This window comes from Sinocyclocheilus grahami, unplaced genomic scaffold (genome assembly GCF_001515645.1).
Source record: "Sinocyclocheilus grahami isolate Dianchi unplaced genomic scaffold, SAMN03320097.WGS_v1.1 scaffold1086.1, whole genome shotgun sequence".
Classification (NCBI taxonomy): Eukaryota; Metazoa; Chordata; class Actinopteri; order Cypriniformes; family Cyprinidae; genus Sinocyclocheilus; species Sinocyclocheilus grahami.
In genome coordinates, this window is record NW_015506265.1 from 333,593 (window position 1) to 349,155 (window position 15,563).

The following is a 15,563-nucleotide window of genomic DNA, read 5'->3' on the forward strand; positions in this document are numbered from 1 at the left end:
GGCTTCCTAGCGCAGCCCTTAACAGGTAAGTTATTTTAGGGTATGCAGCTCAGGCCCTTGGCTGAAGGGGATAATATCACTAACAGCCGTCAAGACGTCCTTTGGGGCAACTCCAATGGCTATGGTAGAGTTGGTACTTAGTGCTCGCTGTGGGTTTCTGGCATGCACTCAGCATGGTGGCATGGGTATACTGTTCCCCATAGCGACCTCTAGAGGATGCAGTTCGAAGTTCCTTCGGAAGGGAACATCTCAGGTTACGTATGTAACCATGGTTCCCTGAGAAGGGAACGAGATACTGCGTCCTCTAGTTTCCTTGCCATGCTTCGGACACAAGCTTCAGACAAAGAAGCGTGTTATCCCAGCGCCCTTTAATACTATGATCGCGCAGGGTAATGACGTCATAGGCTGTCGCCGGCCAATGTTATTTTTTTAGATGTATGCTTCAGACACCGGTCACACTGAAGGTGTTCTCCCATAGCGACCTCTAGAAGACGCAGTGTCTCGTTCCCTTCTCAGGGAACCATGGTTACATACGTAACCTGAGACGATTTCTATTTCAGATAAATGCTGATTTTCTGAACTTTCTATTCATCAAAGAAACCTGAAAAAAATCTACTCGGCTGTTTTCAATGTCATAATAATAATAAATAATAAAAATATATAGTTTTTTATTTTTATTTATTTGAGCAGCAAATTAGAATATTAGAATGTTTTCTGAAGGATCATGTGACTGGAGTAATGATTTGAAATCACAGAAATTCATTTTAAAATATATTCAAATAGAAAACTGTTATTTTAAATAGTAAAAATATTGTTTTGATGTACTTTGGATCAAATAAATGCAGGCTTGGTGAAACCATGGTTACATACGTAACCTGAGACGATTTCTATTTCAGATAAATGCTGATTTTCTGAACTTTCTATTCATCAAAGAAACCTGAAAAAAATCTACTCGGCTGTTTTCAATGTCATAATAATAATAAATAATAAAAATATATAGTTTTTTATTTTTATTTATTTGAGCAGCAAATTAGAATATTAGAATGTTTTCTGAAGGATCATGTGACTGGAGTAATGATTTGAAATCACAGAAATTCATTTTAAAATATATTCAAATAGAAAACTGTTATTTTAAATAGTAAAAATATTGTTTTGATGTACTTTGGATCAAATAAATGCAGGCTTGGTGAACAGAAGAGATTTCTTTAAAAAAACATTAAAAACCTTACTGTTCAAACACTTTTGACTGGTAGTGCATAGGCAACTTAAATTTTTCTCTTATTTCTAGCTTTTAATTGGCTAAGAAATCAGATACACTGCTGGACAATAATCAATAATAATGATTTGTTTATATACTACAAACACTTTTTATCACATAATAAGGCAGCATAGTTTCTATACTATAATAAATGCTATAATCAATTGGCACTGCATTGTTCATATACTTTATTTATAACCTGGAGATGATTTTATTTGTGAAAAAACACAAATAAACCATATATTGTTGTAATCATATGTTTAATGTCTTCATGTTTCCAAACGTTTCTGTTTTTCTGTGAAAACAACTGTTTTCATATAGCTATAGCAAGATGCTTTTGTCCATATTAGGGATTTCCTGGTACGACTTTCTGCACGAGAGCGCCCTCCGGCTTTGTGTATGAATGAAACTTACACTGCACGGAGTGTTTAGCGCTCCATGATGTTCATCTCAGTTTATTCTGGGTCCGAATAAAACATCAGGTCATGCACAGACTATCCTGTCTCTTTGAATTTAAATATATATTTATTCACACAGGCTCTTGAAAACCTTTATGCAATCTCACTTGCCTGAAAAAATGCGGGGGTGATATTAATTATTAATTTACGTGATATTAAAAGTGGGGACACGTCCCCTGCATGATCTTGACAAAAAATTATTTTCACGTGGTTCCTTGCATAATACTATGTTTTGACCTAAAAACACTTCAACTAACAAAATAGGTTTCTTTTCTGACAAAGTAAACCTGCTCATTAGCTCACCTGGTACAGCATTGCACTTGTGAAACAAGAGTCATGACACTCGACAGAAGAGCTCAAAGACTTATAGAAGCAAGCTAAAATGGCATGGTTGCTGTAACAAATGCATTTTTATCTCATGTTTGATTTTGCTAACACTGACTGTTAGGTTTAGGTACGGTTTAGTGAAGGTGGTAGGTTGGTTGTGATAAAGTATTAATCTTTTACCATCAATCGCCACACATTTTATTCTGAAAGTGCTGCAAAAATTGCAAGCCTAGACTCCTTAATAATCTCTGGTTCTTACCTTTAAACACTGGACAGATGTGGATGTCTCTCTCTCACTGTCTGTCTGTCTCATAGGCATGGGCAGGCACATTGCTATGCAGTGCTTTTCTGCTGCATTGATGCATAAAGTGTCCAGAGTTTAGCGCTCCTCACTGTGTGCAGTGCATATTAAAGTTCCTCAGTGGCTCTGCAATCCCCTTACTCTCTCGGCCCTGCTTTCTCGCTTTTTGTTTCTTACCTGACAACAATTTCATCAGCATGAAGGGTAAAAGCTAAAGGGAATATGAAGTTACACTGCACTTTATCATTCATTTTTCCTCATGAGTGCACTTATTGAATTATGTGAAACCACACAAAAGTACGTCATGCTGAACTTAATCCACCCAAGCTGAGGCAGTGAATGAAACTATATTGTACAATACCAGATTAAGTCACCACCTGAAGTCTGAGATGGCACGCACGTCCGATCCACTTTCAACAGTGTGTCTCAGAAATCGCTTACGGCATCTTTAAATTTACAGACATTTTTAGACATTTCATTTAGCACTAAAACACAATGCAATGCAATGTATATTTCAAAATATGGGAAAACACCAATACTGAAAATTACTTCGTATCATCATATCAAAACAATAAATTGACCCTTATTTTTACGGACTTTTCTTAGTGTGTAGCATCAGAACATAGCAGGAGGGAATCAAGTTTGATCTCTCTCAAACTTCGGCTCATTGAGTGTCCATAAAACATTGGTTTAATAGTGGAGACAAGGTTGTTGAAGCACCAATCACACACCACTTTAGAAAATTACACAATTTAGCTAGTTTACACTAAATTTGACATTTATCTTTGATGACCAGCAGAACTATTGTAGTTTCTCATTATATTTTAATAATAGCCTAATTTATTTGACTTTTTCTGGCTTTTCAACATTAATGGAAAGAAAATGAAAAATGAAATGCACAGAATGTAGTAATTCTGCCCTAGTCTGCCCTTGTGAAAAAGAAGTACACGTTATAATAAAAAAAATAGAAAATAATATGTTTATGAAAATAATATATTTTAAAATAATATATTTACATGATAACTGAATATTGGTCTTATGTTTTCAGACACTTTGTAATTATTAAGTGATTAATTGCATATCAATTCCAATTAAATAAAAAATAATTATAGTTTAAACTTAAATGCATTTAACTGAAATTTAGAGTGCTTTTTTCCACATAAACAGGACTTGATATGATTATATATAATTTCATAATTTTTATTGTCTTTGAAGTGTTTAAAGTCTACTGTTGAATGATCTGACAAGCATTTATAGTAAATTAAAGTGTAGGTAACACTTTATTTTGATAGTCCACTTTAGACGTTCTACTAACTACAAGTAACTTTGCAACTAGATGGCAACTAGCAGTCATTAAAGTATTAGACTGTCTATTTAATAAATGCTAGCACTTTATTTTGATCCCCAACTGACATTCTAATGACTATAAGTAACTTTGCAAGTGTCAACTTATTCTGTTAACCCTAAACTTAACATTATTTCACATATAGTTGTAAATTAATAAGTTTTAAATGCTTTTAAGATTTGAAGTACACTACAGGTACACATTGAATAAAATTGTTCGCTTCTTTTTCACAAGGGTAATAACAGAATTTGTGAATATTTGTCTCCATAGAGATCGTCAGAGCCATGACCTACGTGATAAACCAAGGCATGTCCATGTACTGGGGGACCTCACGATGGACAGCTATGGAAATAATGGTAAGTAACATTTTTCCAAACAGCATTTGTCATGACAAAATTCAACGTCACCCTATTCTATTTTACTAGAATTCAAATGTATCACTTACATGACATGACAGTATTTCTGATCACTGATCATTGACTTTCTATAGGAATGAACTCAGGAGCAAACCGTGTTAGCAGAGACAACATAGTACCCTGTTGTATCTCAGCTCCTCTATAGTGTATACTGGCCACATCACATATTTTTAGCCCTTTGACTGAAGTCAGTGTTTTGCAGTACTGTATGTTGCTGTAATTGCAGTGCAGCACAAAGCAAGTTGGCCAAACTGATATGTTGTAATTAAGCACTGACATTATTAATTCATGGGTGATAAATGGTGGCTTGATCAGGGTTTTTACAGAGAGGACACAGACTGATGACCTGTAATTTGTGTGACTGTGATAATACCATGTTCTGGTGTCACGCCAGATCCATCCCACGTAAACACACCCCCACGACTGGAACTTGTGTTCACAGACTGAAATGAGCTCTGTGCATGCATATGAAAACAAGGATTCAATGGGGTTGTCAACAGTCATGTGATATTAATATAGACTGTATATAGGAGAGACCAGGACTAGCTGTCACTTTTATTACAGTCAATATTTCTCAGGGTGTACTAAATGTCAGTTTCTATAGGTACATACCTAAAGACCTGACAACAGAAAAGTGAACAGTTCCAGCATTATTATAGAAAAAAGGCTATTTCTATTCGATTCTGTTCTGTTCTATTCTATTCTGTTGCTAAGTAATTAAGTAATTCATACTTTTATTTATCAAGGATGCGTGAAATTGCTCAAAAGTGGCAGTAAACATTTATAGGCCTAAAAAAGATTTTTGTTTCAAGTAAATGCTGTTCTGAATTTTCTGTTCATCAAAAACTAATGAAAAAAAAACATATCACAGTCTCCACAAAAAATGTTAAACATCACAGTTGTTTTCAGCATTGTCAATATATTAAAATTATTTCTGAAGGAAATTCAGCTTTGCCAACACAGTTATACCATATTGACCCGAATATAAGACGATGTTTTTTCTTGGAAATACATCTGAAAAAACGCGGTCGTCTTATATTCAGGGTCTAGACTTTCACATGTCTATAATATACCCACAACAATAGGTGGTGCCAAATATGCATAAAACGAGTGTGCCATGAAATACGTATGCGTGTTGTAAAGATCGTGAGTAAAAACAAAAGAGAAAGAAAACCTTACAGCTGCATGAGTCGTGATTGTCACGTTAGCCTGATGGGACCAAACTCCCTTTGTGATTTTAAAACGTAAGACAGTGCCCAGATTTGAAGACTACAGTAAGATTTAACTTCTACTGTTAATAAGATTTTGGTAGGCTACTATTAGATGGATAGCCCAAATGTCCTAATTCAGATGGGCTACCTGTTTTTTTTTGTTTTTTTAATGGTATATCAAAAAGTGTATATTTTTTAAATGTGATTGTTGGTACATTTGACCAGTTTTTACCATACTTTCAAAACAAAAATTAAAATAGGAAAAAATATGCAATATGAAAATAATTGAAAACAAAATGTGTTTTACTGAGAAAAAAAACAAGATTTGGTTTTTAAAAAGCCTTTTTTTTCCAAAAGGTACATCTGGAAAAAGGGGGGGTCTTATAATCAGGGTCTTCTTATATTCGGGCCAATACGGTAGTTGCTATCACAGTTAAGTTGGCTTGAGAAAGCCAACTTACTGAAATGCTATTTACTGTATTAATCTTCTTCTTTTTCTTCTTCTTCTGAGACTAAATTTGGACTGTATCTCCTCCAAGAGTTTAAGTTACAACCACTAAACTCAGGTCAGACCTTCAGACTGGTTGCTATATCTGACTTGGGATTTCTATATATTTTCTAACTGATTGGACTTATGATATTCATTAAATGGATGATCAAATCTACGACAAGTCCCATAGACTTCCATTACTTTTGTACAATAAGAGTTATAATGTGTGCTGCTGTCTATCACTAGCAAAGCTTAATGACTATCCTAGGACAACTTGACAAAATAATGCATACTAAGCAGCATACTAAAACATGTTATCAATGTGCTAAACATGCCAGCAACATGCTCTCAATATACTAATCATGGTAGAAACAGGTTAGCAACATGCTAATCATGCTAAAACATGATAGCAACATGTTAAATCATGCTAGCAATGTTCTAAGTCATCTGTCTAATCTATCTAAACTTTCAAACTTCAAGCTTTTACAACTGCTTCAAACTTTCAAGCCAACTTCTAAGTTTGTTCACAAAGTTTACTCATCTAGTTTTAAATTGAACTAATATTTCACAATATTACTGTTTTACTGTATTTTTGATCAAATAAATGCAGCTTTCTTTCAAAAGCATCTTACAGACCAACATTTTTGAACAGTAGCCTACTGTATATGAGAACACATTTTAACCTTTCAGTCTTGCCTGAATGTGGTTTTATTGTTCACTTCCTACCTATCACCCACATGAAAAAATACTATAGTAATTTATAGTAAATACTATAGTGTTTTTGAACCATACTATAGTAAAGTACTTGAATGAATTTGTTGTGGTAATTCTATAGTTGCTGTGGTAATATAACAACTATAGTAATATAAACAAATTACTTTACCCAATACTGTACTAAGTTTTCTACAACGTATATTATACTACAATAAACTACAGTTTACTGTAGTAAACCTAAAGTATACTACAGTATTTATTACAGTTTATCCGTTCACTATACTACAGTATGCTGTAGCATTCATTAACAATTTGTTGTACATACTATAATATATACAGTATAATACACTTTACTACAGTATGGTTCAAAAACACTATAGTATTTGCTATAAATTGCTATAGTATTCTTTTATAAAAACGTGACCTTCAGATTGAAGGATAGAAATAAGTATTTGAAACCGACATAAGCTCACGCTGAGAAAACTAGCATTTCTGTAAATATTTTAAACTAAACCAGCAAGTGTAATATCTGCAATATCTGCTGATCTGATGATCCATTGGACAAATTATGAAAGAATGTGCAGGTCATATGTTGAAATTCTAGCTATTACAAATATACTGTACATACTGCATATATTTTGATATGAAAGTGTAATGTAAATATTATTTTCTCTTTCTAGGAAGCATATTCTGTAGCGAGGCAGTTTAACCTGATTCCTCCAGTGTGTGAGCAGGCAGAGTATCATCTCTTCCAGAGGGAGAAGGTCGAGGTGCAGCTGCCTGAGCTCTACCATAAGATAGGCAGGTGTCAATCAATCATCATTTACTCACTCAATCTCAGTGAATATCATACTGTCAAATTTAGAGAATTCATCAGCGAGAGCATACAGCAGCTGCTTATCTTGGTCATAAATATTACCTTGATTCTTTTGGGGACTGTAGGTGTGGGCGCCATGACATGGTCTCCTTTGGCCTGTGGGATCATCACTGGAAAGTATGAAAACGGTATCCCAGAATCCTCCAGGGCAGCTATAAAGGTACCAAGTTAAAGGCCAATTTAATGATCATTTGCTGGAATTTTCTAGAAACTTACTGCAGTGCATATACACGATCACAAATCAAATATTTATTTTCTACCATGTATCTCCCTACCTAACTCTACTCGTCTACTTCTCTTGTCTTTTTGTCTTGAAGTCATACCAGTGGCTGAAAGACAAGATAGTCAGTGAGGACGGACGAAAGCAGCAGGCAAAGCTGAAAGAACTCTGTCATATTGCTGAGAAGTTGGGCTGCACTTTGCCTCAGCTCGCCGTAGGTAAGAATTCTCCCATTGACACTTTTACAGAGTTGTCTTACCAATCAGTCTAGACTTTTGTGCTAGCAGAGCTCATGCAGGTTTTGATTCTTGTTCTTAAATTATTGTTGAAGAGGTGTTGTAAAGAATTTGCTGCATTGACACAACCAGGGCCGTTTCTAGTCAATTTGACGCCCTAGGCGAAATCCCTATTGCCCCCCACACACAAATTATATATATATATACAGTGGGTACGGAAAGTATTCAGACCCCCTTAAATTTGTCACTCTTTGTTATATTTCACTTAGCTTTATTGCATGGCAAAAAAAGTGTTACCTTGCCAAAGCACTGACCCAGCCCACTGATCTAATGGTGTTGTTGAGCGCTCCAAATGCAAACTTTGCATGCAACAATCAGGCAGCAATTGACAGCACTCTGATCTAGTGGCATAAAGGCATCGTCAGATTGACAGTACTCTAGCCCAATAATGTTGGGGGATCCAGTGGGGATGACAGTCATATTTCAGGGTGACCGTGTCACTCTTTATCACAACCCTGCTAAAAGTGCCAGTACGTGCGCTCATTGGCGCCCCTTCAGCTGGTTGCGCCCTAGGCCTAGAAACGGCTCTGGACACAACCAAGAAGGTGCACAAATATATTTTAAAAAAAGCTATTTGTTGGTATTTCTTGTTAGCATTCCTGATGGCAATATGTAAAACATGTTTATTGCATGCTTTTTAAGAGCCCTCAAAAAACTGTCACAGGTAAAATCTCCTATAATATAATTAAATTTTATATACAGTACAGTTCAAAAGTTTGGGGTCAGTAATTAACTGTTTGATTTGATTGATTGATTGATTGATTTTATTCAGCCAGGACACATCAAATTGCTCAAAAGTGACAGTAAAGACATTTATAATGTTACAAAAGATTTCTGTTTCAAATAAATGTTGAATTTTATATTAATCAAAGAATCATTATAAAAAAAGCACAATAAGCATTACAAATGTTTTCAAAATGAAGAACAACAAGAAATATTTCTTGATCACCAAATCAGGATATTAGAATGATTTCAGAAGATCATGTGACACTAAAGACTGCAATGGCTGCTAAAAATTCCATTTGTTATCACGTGAATAAATTACATTTTAAAATATATTAAAAGAAAAGAAAATATTTTAAATTGTAATAATTACTGTTTTTTATATAGCACTAATGACATAATAGACATAATAGACAAAAAATATATAAAATTTTGAATGGTAGTGTTTATATAATCATAATTCATGGGAAGTACTTTTGAATGGCCATCAATGAAGAAGTATGGGTAAAACTTTCTATGAAGCCCGTATTTATAATACATTATAAGGGTGTTCTTAAGGCATTATAATGAATGCATAATGCATTATAAAAAACCTTATAATATGTTGTATCTTCTCATGCATATTCATAAGAACAGTTTTAATATATTATAATATTTACTTATTTGTGGTTATAGCTTTTAAGATTATGATGATTTATAACACAATGAACTCGTTGCATCCACTTTTACAATGGATTATATTTCTCATAGTTATAATGTATTATACGTCTCATATCTTGCCATTTTTCTTATGCTACTTTACTTAAAGCGGTCAAAGACCACTTATAAGTAGTAGTAATAATAATAATAATAAATTCTCTCAAACAGCCAAAAGATCAGATATCAGATCAGATGAATGTGTAATATGACACATTTGCTTTGAACTATTTTTATTGTAATATCAGTTTGATTATTTTGATGGTACCCTTTAAACAGCTGTTGATAAGTGACTCTGCAACTACATATCAGCGAGCGGTCATTAGAGTATTAGTATGTCTGCTACTGTAAATATTTGCTAACACTTTATTTTGATGGTCAACCAACAGATAAACTGACTATAAGTGTCTTTGCAAGTACGTCAACTTATTCTACCATACTAGATTCTACCATTCTTGAGCATACTAATACTCTAATGAGAGTTAGTTGGCATGTAGTTGCAAAGTTGCTTATAGTCGATTGATTAAGGGGACCATCAAAATAAAATGTAATCATATAAAACATTGCATTTTTTTCAGTTGCGTATAAAGCTCACATCAATTAATTAACATTAGCTCCACAGGAAACACTGAACATCTAACCACTCACAAGCTGTAGTAAGATACTGTGCAGATCTTAAATAAACAATGTCAAGATATGATACAGTCCATTATTCTGTAAATGAAGTAGATTTAATATGGTGTTCATTGTGTGTTATAAATAATCATACTCTTAAACTTATAACCACAAAGACGTAAGTATTATGATGTATTATAACTGTTGTTATGATTATTCATGAGTTGATATAACATATTATACGTTTTTTTTATAATGCATTATGCCTTATACCCTTATAATGTATTATAAATACGGGTTTCATAGAAAGTGTTACCGAAGTATGATTTTTGACCACATAATGGTGTAGTAACAGTATCTCCCAGCAGAGGCTACTGCTAATGCTAGCCAACCAAACACAACCATAATACCACAATTCAGACTTACTTTTAGTTCCATTTTGCCACCTAATCTCCACAAATTGTAATCTTCTGAGAAGATTGTTTTAAAGACTTCTTTTGTCACTTTTTCTTTCCAGCCTGGTGTCTGAGGAACGAGGGAGTGAGCTCGGTACTACTAGGAACCTCAAATGCAGAGCAGCTAACTGAAAACCTGGGAGCCATACAGGTAAGGAAATTAATCGACTTTCTATGCTTCATTTCATTTCCAGAAGTTCCCTGACTAATTTCTCTGCACATTCAGGTTCTTCCAAAGATGACATCCCACGTGGTCTCAGACATTGATCATATACTTGGGAACAGGCCATACAGTAAGAAGGACTATCGATCCTAGGGGCTCTGGACGCAGGCTCAGGGTGAAGAGAGATATGTATGTAGCAGTGTTCGTGCCCTAGTGGTTCCTGCTCCGAATCTGTTTTCATCATCGGTCAGACCTCTCTGTGAAGCCTTAGTGTGCCGTCCTCCATAACCTGTTTTCTGCATCCCCTCTGTTTCTGCTAGTGTGCCTTTGCACCCAAACACAGCAAGAATCCCCTCGACTGGTGTCCGGGTGTCACCTTGTTACGGCACCTTGCAGGAGAGCTTCACTCACAAATGTGATCTATGAACCTTATAAACACCCATGCTTGGCCTCTGCTCTCAAAACCATCAGCCACCGGGATGTCTGGCGTATTAGCACACACACAGAGTGGAGGAACAGAGCATGTTGCCCTCTTGTGTTCAAACGCAGCAACTGCAAACCTGTTTCACAGACTGTAGAGCACAGACTCAGTGGAACAGTGTGCATTCACAAAGATTCGAGCTGTTTTGCCTGTGCAAGAAAGCCTGTATTGGTATTTTATGAGGGATATTTTAAAGACATTATGCGTGTTTGCTTTATAATGTGAGCCACAGGTACATGTGGTAGAAAAATAAGTAAATGCACACATCTGACCTATAGAAAATTACTTGAGCGAGGGTAGCATAAATCTATGAATACATGCTTACTGAACATGCAACTGTATTATAAACCGACCTCAAGCCGCACTGCAGTCTAAATATACAGTATTAGAGTTGATCTGACATGCATAGAATATATTATGCCAGCAGCCTAATGCATTCATGGAAATGTTTGATTATAAATGAGTGACTTGTTTTTCCTTTTAGTAACAGTATGGAAGATATTCAGAGGAAAACAACTTAAAGGGATAACCTTGTGAAAAAGAAATTTAAAAAAAATATATTTAAAAAAAAACTGTACTTCTAGATAACATAATATCAATGCAGGCCATGTAAGTGTACTGAAATAAAGTAGAGTTTCATGACCATGTTTCTTAATAATAGGACTTTTAAAATGTCAGATGAAATTATTTACTTTGAAGTACATTTTTTAAATCATTTTGTTTTAATATGTTGTTGTGCTTTAAAAGAAGTACAAGTAAATATTATACATATTAAAGCACATGGAATATACTGACTAACTGTAGTGTGTAGTGTTATTCCATTTAAAGTTACTACATTTGAAATGTACCTCATCATTACAAATGTGTAATACATACATATTTAAAGGTTCCATAGGTTTCTATGGAAATTACATGAAAGTATATTTTAGTTTACCATAAATGCTTGTCAGTACATTTGACAGTACACTTTAACCACATTTCAAAGACAAAAGAAATTATTATGAAATGATAAATAAAGATGTACTGAAGTCCTGTTTAAGTGGATCAAAAACACTCTAAAGTTTAGCTGACTACATTTAATATAAGTTTAAACTGTAATAAATTTTCATTTTCCAAAAATATTACATTCAGTTTGCACTTAAGTATATTCTTAAGTGTATTATTTCCATAATAAGTACTCTTTTTAAAAGTATTCTAAAGTTTTCTTTTTCACAAGGGTAGTTCACCCAGAAATGAAAATTCTATCTTCATTTACTTTAAAAAGAAAGAAAAAGAAAGTCACTAGGTCACTTGTTGTTTTTGACCCAATAGACCTTCATTGTATGGACAAATACATTGTAAACTGATGTATAAAGAGATGTTAAAAAGAAACAAAACTGAGGGTCAGTGAAAGACGAGTTCCCTTTCGTGGAACTTCGAACTGCGTCCTCTAGGGGTCGCTATGGGGAACGCCTCGTCGTGACCCGTGTCTGAAGCCTACATTGAAAAAACACCAACTTGTTTGGCCGACGACAGCCATGACGTCACTACCGTCGCAACTAGTACAAAATTCATTTATGGGTGGACTGTCCCTTTAAGAATCAAGGAGCTCCCAATATGCATGGCAGCATTACAATATAATGGGAGCGGATCTGATTTACTGTTTGCGGGTGCCTCATGTTTGATTTTATAGCTCTTGCTTGCCCTACTTGAAAGCCATACTTTATCATGCCCTAGATATTTTAAACAAAGATGAGCTGCTTTACCCTGTAGTATGTTAGAGTATATAGAGTGTAAGTATAGAGTGTTTAGATGAATTTGAAACTTGTTGGAATTTGGCTTGAGCAAACAAGATGGTTCTGTATAGAAAAAATAAAGAGTGAAACTTCAAAGAAACACAGAAGGCTTTATGAGATCCTTGTGTACATAGTGTTACCTTTTTAGTCTCCCTGCGGAGTGCCTTGACTCTCACCTGCATGAACATTAGGGCTTGCCCATTCTCCCATGGGTCCATGAGTGTAATACTGTGAGCTTTTCTCAATTGTAAATTATGTCTTTTACAAAAACATAGAAATCACACATGGTGACTATTGTTTTCTAAAGTTTGTAACATTGTTTCTGAGAAAAGAGGAGCTGTTGGATACACAGGCTGTTCTGTATTTCTGCATCAGGGTCTTTTATCATATCATGCATCTCTCACCCTGTATGGCAGCAGTGTACTTCTGTAAATATAAATATGTAAACAGTACATAGAGGTAGATTATATGCTTGAAATAAAAATGCGTAAGGCCAGTAAACCCATGTGTGTTTCCTTATTGGGCAATATACCAGTAGACACAATAAGCTGGTGAACAACCGGTAGAAATTTTGTATTATCGCAATTAGGTTCACATGACATTGGAGTTTGGCTCACATTCCATTTTTTTAATGGAGTGGATTATTTATGACCTGTACAGCTGCCATCCACCAGATTTAATGTTTGAAATGTTTTGGCTTCATTTTTCAGGATATGTGAGGAACATCTGGGGCCTCATTTATGAAGTGTACGTACGCTCAGATTTGATCTTAGAGTGTGTGTACGCTTAAATCCACGTCAGCGCCATTTGTAAAAAATTGGCTTTGACGTAGAAAAGTGCTTAGCGTCACGTCAGGGTCTGACCAGACGTACGCAACTTTTTCTTGTCGGAGTACTGCAGGTTTTTTGGAAATGTAAGCTGTTCTTGCAGCTCGCTATTCTAAATTAAAGCATTTGGACGATGACTGGTGATCTTTTATATGTTAATGGCATTATTAGGAGTCGTTTACAAGGCAGAGAACTGAAACCATTCAGTTGCGCTTAAGTTCAAGATCTCACTTAAGTTCAAGATCTCACTTCTTCATCTCAGGTTTCACATCTGAAAGAGCGGCGTACATGCGTTTTCTGTGTGTACGTTCATTCTATGAATCACACGTATGCATATTTAAGAGATAATCGTAAGATCAAATTTAGGATGGTTCCTGTGCAAGATTTTATAAATGAGGCCCCTGGTTCTGTCCCGAAAGAACTGCATGATGAATTGTATTTTAATCATGATCACAATCTCTACTTCTCTTGATTAATTAAGCAAAATTGTCTGCGATATTTGCCTGCTGGTTATTTATCCTGAAGGCATTTCATTTTAATTTGGCATTTGCATTATCTTGCATTGGTAACAAGCCTCCACAAGCTTTCATGGTTGCAGTTGCTAGATGTCAAGAATTTAAATGCCTTTTAAGAGCTTTTTTCTTAAATCGATACATTTTCTACTTAGTGGTTTGCTTAATCTTCCCAACCTGACGTATTAATACATATTATTACTCATATGAATACAGAAAAACAGAACACAGCTATTAGACAGAAAAAAATATCCAATGATATTTATGTGATACTAATGTCATTATTTTCCTGACTGATAAAAACTAAGCATGACTTAAAATGTACATCTCATTCAGTCAAACTGACAGGTATATTTGTAATGCAACACTATTATTTGAAATCATTTGTTTCAGTCATTTTGAGTTCACCAAATCCAAAGTGCCACCCATAAGTTAAAAGGCAGTAGGTCTTAAAGTGACAGCAGTGTAATATAGGGGGAATAAAGGGCACTTCAAGAAGGGGAACCCATTTATAGGGGCGTTCCGAATAAAGGTGAATTCATTCACTAAGGTCCCTTCCACAAGTCCACTAGAAAATGGTACATGTGATGATCAGGACAGGAAGTAACTTTATTGTGCATGGTCATGTGACCCAGGGTGCTGAATCTTCATGATTCATTTCAAAGCTAGAGAGTAGGAGAATCTGAGTTCACATGTAAACAATTATTTTGTTGAACACAAATTTTAATATAACTAAAAATAGATTTTTGTCATGAATTTCATGTTAAGTTTAAAGATGTCTAATAGGTAGGAAATTTGATTAATAGTAGATACCATTAGGTAAATGTGATTACCTGCAGGATCAAAAGGAGAGACTGCAAGTTTTATGAAGTATGTTGTATAAACATACTCAAATTTAAAATATTTAAAAAACTTGATTATAAAATGTGTATTTATTTGCAATAATTATATTGACAGCAATAAAAAAAAAATCATATTGCAAGAACAGCTAATGGAGTGATGGATGCCGGGCTGCATTGCCATGGGGTCATTCCAAGTGAAGATGAAGAGTTTATGAGGAAATTACATTGTATTTCATTGCTCTCTTTGCCAAGTGCATTCCAATGAATTATATATATATATATATATATACATACACACACACACACACACACACACACATAGCTTTAATGTATAGTCAATTAATAAAGTAAACTTCTCAATGTTTTATTTTTATTACATTTGATTAATTTTCTTGCATTTGCATCTTTTTCAATTGTAATTATTTGTCTTACTGGTATCATAAAAGCCATTATTTACAGCAGAAGTAACTATGTTGTATCCTTAGAACAATTTTTTTCTGATATCTAACATTTTAGTTACATTATCCGCCAAATTCCTTTTATTAAAATATGACAAAATAC

At 34.6% G+C, this 15,563-nt stretch overlaps 1 protein-coding gene across 2 annotated transcripts in view; it reads left to right on the top strand.

Moving 5' to 3' along the window:
- kcnab1a (potassium voltage-gated channel subfamily A regulatory beta subunit 1a) overlaps positions 1–11,669 on the top strand; it is a 130,553-nt gene extending 118,884 nt beyond the window's left edge. Inside the window, exons 9-15 of one of the 2 annotated variants that reach the window (XM_016252076.1) lie at positions 3,960–4,045; positions 7,201–7,321; positions 7,463–7,557; positions 7,715–7,835; positions 10,465–10,553; positions 10,629–10,754; positions 10,886–11,669. In XM_016252076.1, the coding sequence (XP_016107562.1) occupies positions 3,960–4,045; positions 7,201–7,321; positions 7,463–7,557; positions 7,715–7,835; positions 10,465–10,553; positions 10,629–10,718 (602 nt within the window). In that variant the 3' untranslated portion in view covers positions 10,719–10,754; positions 10,886–11,669. Of the gene's footprint in view, positions 1–3,959; positions 4,046–7,200; positions 7,322–7,462; positions 7,558–7,714; positions 7,836–10,464; positions 10,554–10,628 lie in introns of both variants that reach the window. The other variant, XM_016252075.1, reaches the window with a different exon arrangement.
- The last annotated feature ends 3,894 nt before the right edge of the window (positions 11,670–15,563 follow it).